At 41.4% G+C, this 9,772-nt stretch overlaps 1 protein-coding gene across 1 annotated transcript; it reads left to right on the top strand.

Moving 5' to 3' along the window:
* The first annotated feature begins 510 nt into the window (after positions 1 to 510).
* On the top strand, positions 511 to 7,839 carry hebp2 (heme binding protein 2). The gene is made up of 5 exons (XM_024378238.2): positions 511 to 660; positions 838 to 973; positions 1,096 to 1,231; positions 6,958 to 7,138; positions 7,322 to 7,839. The coding sequence occupies exons 2-5, from the start codon at positions 896 to 898 to the stop codon at positions 7,503 to 7,505; spliced, it is 579 nt and encodes a 192-aa protein (XP_024234006.1). The 5' UTR covers positions 511 to 660; positions 838 to 895; the 3' UTR covers positions 7,506 to 7,839.
* Positions 7,840 to 9,772: the final 1,933 nt, after the last annotated feature.

Here is a 9,772-nt window from a genome sequence, read left to right as displayed (position 1 = left end):
TTCTGAGACCAGCCACCCTGACAGCTGATGAAACTGAGGACTTTTCTGTTTGTAATAAACCCCTTTTGTGGGGAAAACTCATTCTGATTGGCTGGGCCTGGCTCCTATGTCCTCCAAGCCCACCCATGGCTGTGCCCCTGCCCCGTCATGTGAAATCCATAGATTAGGGCCTAATGAATTTATTTCAATTGATTGATTTCCTTATATGAACTGTAACTCAGTAACATTTTTTAAAATGTTGCATGTTGCATTTACATTTTTGTTCAGCATATATTTGTGATATAAATGTGTTATAATTGTGTGGGCTTGCTTTTAATGCCTTTCTTATAAACCATGCACTTATTTTAGTGTTTGGAAGCCTCAATATTTGTTACATGTATTTTTGTTACGTTCAAACTTTGAATAAACATGTTTTGTCCTTTTCTGTATTTTATGGCTTACAAAAACTCTGGGCAGCCAATCAGGATTCACGTTTTTCTGTCGTTGCTACGTAAATATCATGTGACCGAAGGGATTTTGTAACAACAAACGCACCACTCCCCCAATGACCTCGCCCTCCCTGTTATGAAACACCTAAATTTTGACCATTTTGTAATTTCTATCCAGGAAAAACGATAAATACATAGCTAGTACATTGACACACCAGTGATTTCGAAGAAGGTAAGGACTGTCGTTTTAGACTCTTTATCTCGCTAGCTACCTGTGGGGAGAGGCAAGTTGTTGTCGTGAACATGGCTATCTAGGAACAGGTTGTGAATGATTGATTTTAAGTTATAGTTGTTTTGTGGTATGATCAGCGAAGTTGTGTTTTATATTAGTTTGACCTTTTTTCTTTAGCTTTGAACATCAAGTATTGAATGAGAAGGACTTTAGGACTGGTCAGAAACCTCCCACAATGCTGAAAACAATTGGGCAAGCTATTTTTTCGACTACTTTGCAGAATCCAAAGTTTACACCTAACGAGGAGAATAAGGTTGGTGGTTCTTAGTACCCAGTCAGCTTAGATATGGATATACCTTTTCTGGATGAACAAGTACAAGTTTACAACGTGTGTGTGTGTGTGTGTGTGTGTGTGTGTGTGTGGGGGGGGTTCAGGCTCCTGACTATGAGGTCCGTACCTATCAGACAACCAACTGGATAAGCACTACTCTGACTGGTATGGAGCAGCAGGCTGCGATAAGCACTGGGTTCCGACGCCTGTTCAGCTACATCCAGGGCAACAACCACAACAGTAAGTCACACTTTCAGTCATTAGGTGTTAGGCTACACACTTAGAAACAAACATGCTTACAGGCACTTTAACTATTGCTCAGTTGGTAGAGCATGGCGCTTGCAATGTGAGGATAGTGAATTCGATTTCCAGGACCACCCATATGTAATATGTATGCAAGCATGACCAAGTCCCTTTGGATAAATTTACACTGAGTGTACAAAACATTAGGAACACCTTCCTAATATTGAGTTGCACCCCCTTTTGCCCTCAGAACAGCCTCAATCCGCTGGGGCATTGACTCTACAAGGCGTCGAAAGCATTCCACAGGGATGCTGGCCCATATTGACTCCAATGCTTCACACAGTTGTGTCCAGTTGGCTGGATGTCCTTTGCGCGGTGGACCATTATTGATTTGCACTGGAAACTGTTGAGCGTGAAAAACCCTGCAGCATTGCAGTTCTTGACACAAACCTGTGAGCCTGGCTAGGGCTGTGGCGGTAATTACATTTTGTCAGCCAATTATTGTCATGCAAAAGACTGCTGGTCTCACGGTAATTGACCATTAATTAACATAAACACGTTTAGCATCTCCAGGCCTCCACACATACAAGCTGCTATGTCTCCAACTTCAGCTATAGATATATATATATATATCTCAATTTAACATACACCATCACAATAAATCCATTATTTATTGTAGTCAGGTCTAAAGAAATATTATGATATGAAGAAAATATATTTCAGAATATCAGTTGGCCTACTCTATCTGGCTATGCTCCATGCCAACGGCTGTAGGCTAGTTAATTTGGCTGACAAGATATGCTTATAAATCCTGTGCATTTCTTTTATGAGTTTATAGTAAGAAGATTCTAATTGATCTTAGCTATAAAAAAAATTAAACAATATTTTTTTCCCCATTACTGAGTGAGTGCGCATATGGCATGGCTATATTGAGTGTATAAATGATCACTTGAAACAGGTCCTATATGCTAGATTTAGAGTTATTTGGCAACTTTAGTTGTGAATGAAACAAATCTTAGAATGTCTTAGAAATCAAATCATATATGGGCTCCCGAGTGGTGCAGCGGTCTAAGGCACTGCATCTTAGTGCTAGATACAGCCTGGTTCGAATCCAGGCTGTATCACAACCGGCTGCGATTGGGAGTCTCATAGGGCGGCACACAATTGGCCCAGCGTCGTCCGGGTTTGGCCGGTGTAGGCCGTCATTGTAAATAAGAATTTGTTCTTAACTGACTTGCCTAGTTAAATAAATGTAAAAAAAACTAATTGCATGGAGCAACTATAGGCTATTGATGATTTTGAGAAAGAAGCAGAAAAGCTTGTGCTCTGTTCCTTGCCTCAGGCTGCACAGCTGTTCTCTCATCAACTGATTTTCACCCATCACAGTATTCTCAATTTAATCTTGTCTTTACTGATATGTCAAATTAGTTTCGATTTAGAATGGCCCATTATTAAATAGGCAGGGGGAAAATGCCTTCTGTATGGACTCAAATAGGGAATTCTGTGTGTGATGTGTCACCCAATTAATTATGAAAATTATACAAATTCAAAACAATCCCTATTACTAGGCTGTTCAAAATCAAATACAAATTGTAGACTAACTGTAAGCCGCCCTGCACAATCAATTAATCAACAGCATGGTCTAAGGCTATACGTTCTGTCCAGACTCATGGAGATATATATATATATCACAGTTGAAGTCGGAAGTTTACATACACTTAGGTTGGAGTCATTAAAACTCGTTTTTCAACCACTCCACAAATTTCTTGTTAACAAACTATAGTTTTGGCAAGTCGGTTAGGACATCTACTATGTGTATGACACAAGTAATTTTTCCAACAATTGTTTACAGACACAGTGAATTATCTATCACAATTCCAGTGGGTCAGAAGATTACATAAGTTGACTGTGCCTTGAAACAGTTTGGAAAATTTCAGAAAATGATGTCACGGCTTTAGAAGCTTCTGAAAGGCTAATTGACATCATTTGAGTCCAATGGAGGTGTAACTGTGGATGTATTTCAAGGTCTACCTTCAAACTCATTGCCTCTTTGCTTGACATCATGGGAAAATCAAAAGTAATCAGCCAAGACCTCAGAAAACAAATTGTAGACCTCCACAAGTCTGGTTCATCCTTAGGAGCAATCTCCAAATGCCCGAAGGTACCATGTCCATCTGTACAAAATTTAATATGCAAGTATAAACACCATGGGACCACGCAGCCATTATACCGCTCAGGAAGGACACGCGTTCTGCCTCCTAGAGATGAACGTACTTACAATCCCAGAACATCAGCAAAGGACCTTGTGAAGATGTTGGAGGAAACGGGTACAAAAGTATCTATATCCACAGTAAAACGAGTCCTATATCGACATAATCTGAAAGGCCACTCAGCAAGGATTAAGCCACTGCTTCAAAAGCGCCATAAAATAGCCAGACTACGGTTTGCAACTGCACATGGGGACAAAGATCATACTTTTTGGAGAAATATCCTCTGGTATAATGAAACAAAAATATAACTGTTTGGCCATAATGACCATCGTTATGTTTGGAGGAAAAAGGGGGAGGCTTGCAAGCCGAAGAACACCATCCCAACCGTGAAGAACGGGGGTGGCAGCATCATGTTCTTAAAGCTTGGTCGCAAATAAATGGGTCTTCCAAATGGACAATGACCCCAAGAATACTTCTAAAGTTGTGGCAAAATGGCTTAAGGACAACAAAGTCAAGGTATCGGAGTGTCCATCACAAAGCCCAGTCCTCAATCCTATAGGAAATTTGTGGGTAGAAATGAAAAAGCGTGTGCGAGCAAGGAGGCCTACAAACCTGACTCAGTTACACCAGCTCTGTCAGGAGGAATGGGCCAAAATTGACCCAACTTATTGTGGGAAACTTGTGGAAGGCTACCCAAAACATTTGACCCAAGTTAAACAATTTAAAGGCAATGCTACCAAATACTAATTGAGTGAATGTAAACTTCTGACCCACTGGGAATGTGAAGAAAGAAATAAAAGCTGAAATAAATCGTTCTCTCTACTATTATTCTGACATTTCACATTCTTAAAATAAAGTGGTGATCCTAACTGACCTAAGACAGGGTATTTTTACGAGGATTAAATGTGTCAGGAATTGTGAAACTGGGTTTAAATGTATTTTGCTAATGTGTATGTAAACCTCCGACTTCAACTGTAGTTTGGAGCGTAGCGTAAGGTAACCAGTCCATCTAGTGTGCATAATATAGTCCACACTCAATTATGTATCAAAGAAATCTTACATCAGTTTAGTTGTTTTTCTGCAGTGCATAATATGCAGTAGACTATGTATTGTATAATGGCACAATCATAATTTTAATTTTTTTTTCTGGGCATCAGCTCTAACATACATGAATGTTTTTAATTAATCATCACCTTAGAAAGCGCTGTCCATTTCGTTTACGGTGTTTCAACCTGCTGTTTAACTAATTTCTTCAAATTTATAATCACAGTGAGGTGAGTTTATAAAGTACTAGAGGCTGTTTTGATGATGTGTGTGATTTGATACTCGATTGCATTTGCATCTCATAAGTTACGACAAATGTGATTATGCATGTAACGCTTTATTATAAAGGTGCATTATTATGGTGAAAATGATCTTCATCGACACTTTTGTTGTTATACAAAACTTATCAAACATATACAGTACCAGTCAAATGTTTGGACACCTACTCTTCAAGGGTTTTTCTTTATGTTTACTAGTTTCTACATTGTAGAATAATAGTGAAGACATCATCAAAACTATGAAATAACACATATGGAATCATGTAATAACCAAAGAAGTGTTAAACAAATGAAAATATATTTTAGATTCTTCAAAGTAGCCACCCTTTGCCCTGATGACAGCTTTGCACACTCTTGGCATTCTCTCAACCAGCTTCACCTGGAATGCTTTTCCAACAGTCATGAAGGAGTTCCCACATATGCTGAGCACTTGTTGACTGCTTTTCCTTTACTCTGCGGTCCAACGCACCCAAACCATCTCAATTTGGTTGTGGTCGGTGATTGAGGAGGCCAGGTCATCTGATGCAGCACTCCATCACCCTCATTCTTGGTCAAATAGCCCTTATACAGCCTGGAGGTGTTGGATTATTGTCCTGTTGAGAAACAAATGATAGTGCCACTAAGTGCAAACCAGATGGGATGGCGTATCTCTGCAGAATTATGTGGTAGCCATGCTGGTTAAGTGTGCCTTGAACTCGAAATAAATCACAGACCGTGTCACCAGCACACCACCTCCTCCATGCTTCATGGTGGGAACCACACATGCGGAGATCATCTGTTCACCTGCTCTGCATCTCACACAGACACGGCGGTTGGAACCAGAAATCTCACATTTGGACAGATTTCCACCGGTCTAATGTCCATTGCTCATGTTTCTTGGCCCAAGCAAGTCTTCTTATTATTGGTGTCCTTTAGTAGTGGTTTCTTTGCAGGAATTCGACCATGAAGGCATGATTCATGCAGTCTCCTCTGAACAGTTGATGTTGATGTCTGTTACTTGAACTCTGAAGCATTTATTTGGGCTGGTAACTCTAATAAACTTATCCTCTGCAGCAGAGGTAACTCTGGGTCTTCCTTTCCTGTGGTGGTCCTCATGAGAGCCAGTTTCATCATAGCGCTTGATGGTTTTTGCGACTGCACTTGAAGATACCTTCAAAATTCTTGACATTTTCCGGATTGAATGACCTTCATGTCTTAAAGTAATGATGGACTGTCGTTTCTCTTTGCTTATTTGAGCTGTTCTTGCCATAATATGGACTTATTTTACCAAATTGCCCTATCTTCTCTATACCACCCCTACTTTGTCACAACACAATTGATTGTCTCAAACCCATTTAAGATGGAAAGAAATTCCACAAGTTAACTTTTAACAAGGCACACCTGTTAATTGAAATGCATTCCAGGTGACTACCTCATGAAGATGGTTGAGAGAATGCCAAGAGGGTGCAAAACTGTCATCAAGGCAAAGGGTGGCTACTTAAAATAATCTCATTTAATCTCATTTAAAATATATTTTGATTTGTTTAACACTTTTTTGGTTACTACATGATTCCATATGTGTTATTTTATCGTTTTGATGTCTTCTATTGTTCTACAATGTAGAAACTAGTAAAATATGAATGAATAGGTGTGTCCAAACCATACTCCGTTCAAGGCTAAAAAATAATTATTTAACCTGTCTCCTCCCCTTCATCAACACTGATTGAAGTGGATTTAACAGGTGACATCAATAAGAGATCATAGCTTTCACCTAGTCAGTCAATCATGGAAAGAGCAGGTGTTCCTAATGTTTGGTACACTCAATGTATGTGACCCACGACCCTACAGTGAAGTAGGAACTAGTGCCAAACGAAAGAGGGCAAAGTGTGTCTCAAGTGATAGCAGGTGCACATATATTTTTTACGAGGGTGTTGTGCATCATATTTCTGTGTGTTTAGGGCATGTGACATATGGGCAGTAAGTACATAGGGCAGGTGTGTTGTCGTGGCTTTAGTGTCTGTTTAGAAAATGTGATATCCTTACCATCTAATGTCTGTATATCAGGGACACATCGCCAGTATTAAACTTAGGGAGTCACTATCTGTGTCACTGTGTGTGTCTATCATACCCACAGTCTAACTGCCTGGTCCTGGTTATGTGTTGCGTATCTGGCTATCTATCATTGGCTTGTGTGTGTGTATGTGTCTCCCAGAGGAGAACGTGGAGATGACAGCTCCAGTGACGTGTCTGGTGGACCCTGGGGCTGGCCCGGCCTGTGAGACCACCTTCACAGTGTCCTTCTATATCCCAGAGGAGCACCAGGCCGCCCCACCCCTGCCCAGCGACCCAGAAGTCTTCCTGGAGAACAGAAAGGAGTTCACTGTGTTTGTCAGGTAATGGACCAATACAGGTTTCGCTCACCTGCTGACGTTTGAAATGTGAGGCAGTATAGGGCCAGCAGTTAGTGTTCATGGACACATCTGTGAGTAGTAGACCATAGACCACGGCACCAGTATCCTTTCTTTCCTTTCCTCATAAAATATATCCTTCGTCATGCTCCCTGTCTTTCCATGCAGGACGTATGGGGGTTTCACCAACATGCAGAAGAGTCGTGAGGAGCTTCTGAATCTGCTAGAGAGCCTCCAGAGGGACGGGGCACGCTACAAGGACATGCCCTACTACGTCTGTGGCTATGACAGCCCCTTCAAACTAGTCAACCGCAGAAATGAGGTCTGGATCCTCCAGAAGACAGAGCCATAGTAACGGTTCAAAGGGGGTCCCTACCTTTCTCCTCGAAGTATGCACTTGAACACTCTTTTATTTAGAAGTATTGGATTGGTGTAGGCATGGACGACCAGATACACTTTATATCAGTGGAGGCTGCTGAGAGGAGGATGGCTCATAATAATGGGTTGATCAGAGCAAATGGAATGGCATCAAACACATGGAAACCATGATGTGTTTGACGTATTTGCAACTATTCCGCTCCAGCCACTACCATGAGCCCATCCTCCCCAATTAAGGTGCCAGCAACCTCCTGTGCTATATATACAAAAGTATGTGGACACCCCTTCAAATTAGTGGATTCAGCTATACCTGTTGCTGACAGGTGTATAAAATCGAGCACACAGCCATGCAATCTACAGAGACAAACATTGGCAGTAGAATGGCCTTACTGAAGAGCTCAGTTGACTTTCAATGTGGCACCGTCATAGGATGCCACCTTTCCAAGTCAGTTAGTCAAATGTCTTCCCTGCTAGAGCTGCCCCAGTCAACTGTAAATGCTGTTATTGTGAAGTGGAAACGTCTAGGAGCAACATGGCTCAGCTGCGAAGTGGTGGGCAACAAGCTCACAGAACGGGACCCCCGAGTGCTGAAGCGCGTAAAAATCATCTGTCCTCGGTTGCAAGACTCACTTACAAACAACCTCTGCAAGTAACGTCAGCACAAGAACTGTTTGTCGGGAGCTTTATGAAATGGGTTTCTGTGGCTGATCAACCGCACACAAGCCTAAGATCACCATGCGCAATACCAAGTGTCGGTTGGAGTGGTGTAAAGCTCACCGCCATTGGACTGGAGCAGTGGAAATGTGTTCTCTGGAGTAATGAATCACGCTTCACCATCTGATCCAACGGAATAATCTGGGTTTGGAGGATGTCAGGAGAACGCTACCTGCCCGAATGATAGTGCTAACTGTAAGGTTTGGTGGAGGGGATAATGGTCTGGGGCTGTTCTTCATGGTTTGGGCTAAGCCCCTTAGTTCCATTGAAGGGATGACGGGAAATCTTAACAAATAACAGCTACATCCTAGACAATTCTGTGCTTCCTACTTTGTGGCAACAGTTTTGGGAAGGCCCATTCCTGTTTCAGCAACAAAATGAGGTCCATACAGATGGTTTGTTGAGATCGATGTGGAAGAACTTGACTGGCCTGCACAAAGCCCTGACCTAAACCCCATCGAACACCTTTGGAATGAACTGGAATACCCACTGCGAGCCAGGCCTAATCTCCCAACATCAGTGCCCGACCTCACAAATGCTCTTGTGGCTGAATGGAAGTCCCCGCAGCAATATTCCAACGTCATGTGGAAATCCTTCCCAGAAGAGTGGAGGCTGATACAACAGCAAGAGGGGAGCAACTCTACTAATGCCCATGATTTTGGAATGAGATGATTGACGAGCAGGTGTCCACATACTTTTGGTCATGTAGTGTAGCTATCTTAAAACAGTCTATTAATTTTCATTCCGTGAGGGGGAGTCAACTGGTGCACACGTTGGGGAGGAAGGTAAGGAACTGAACAGAATAGCACCCATTCCCACTATGATTAGAAAAAGATATGCAGCTTTTTGAAGCATAATCACAAGTGCCTAAGCAATGTCTGTGACCTTTTGTAATAATGATAGTACAGTAATAACCTTTCCGTTGATACTTAAAGAAACTAAGAGACAGATGTCAAGGAGCTTTTTAGATGCTCTTAATATTCAGGTCACTGAAGGGACTGATGATATACTGTAGCTGCTATTTGAGACTCCTTTCTACTACATTGTATACTACAAGGGACTTCAAAAATAATTTAACTCCATTCTGTTAGATGCTGGCATGACAAGCACCTATATAAGCTAACATTAGCACTTCTTCAGAAAATTAAATGTACAGGGAAGACCTTTGAACTTTGACACTGAATTCCTGACTCACTTAACTTTTGTTTTAAGCTTCTCAACTTTTGTGCTCTTTTACTTTGTACTTTTCATTGTAGACGCCTTGCATATTCAAACTGCTAATTAATGGTGGCAACTATGTCCATTTTACAGAGGACTTGGCAGTGTGGCTTAGCTCTGAGGGCTGTGTTGTATGACTAGACATGCTTATGGACTATTGCGATTTGATTTGATTTGCTGAACTATGGATTACTGTGAGAAAGTATCAATGATGATGTGAAAATGTCATGTGTGTCTGCATCTTGTCGCCCCCAAAAAAAAAAAAAATGACACATTTGTTGGGATATTATGATGTAAACTGATATTAGG

Source organism: Oncorhynchus tshawytscha, linkage group LG18, assembly GCF_018296145.1.
Source record: "Oncorhynchus tshawytscha isolate Ot180627B linkage group LG18, Otsh_v2.0, whole genome shotgun sequence".
NCBI lineage: Eukaryota > Metazoa > Chordata > Actinopteri > Salmoniformes > Salmonidae > Oncorhynchus > Oncorhynchus tshawytscha.
This window is presented reverse-complemented; position numbering and strand designations above follow the sequence as displayed.

Coding starts and splice junctions, on each gene's coding strand:
- hebp2 (XM_024378238.2), top strand. CDS start 896: ATGCTGAAAACAATTGGGCAAGCTATTTTTTCGACTACTTTGCAGAAT. Junction 974..1,095: donor CACCTAACGAGGAGAATAAG/GTTGGTGGTTCT, acceptor GGGGGGGTTCAG/GCTCCTGACTATGAGGTCCG. Junction 1,232..6,957: donor CCAGGGCAACAACCACAACA/GTAAGTCACACT, acceptor TGTGTCTCCCAG/AGGAGAACGTGGAGATGACA.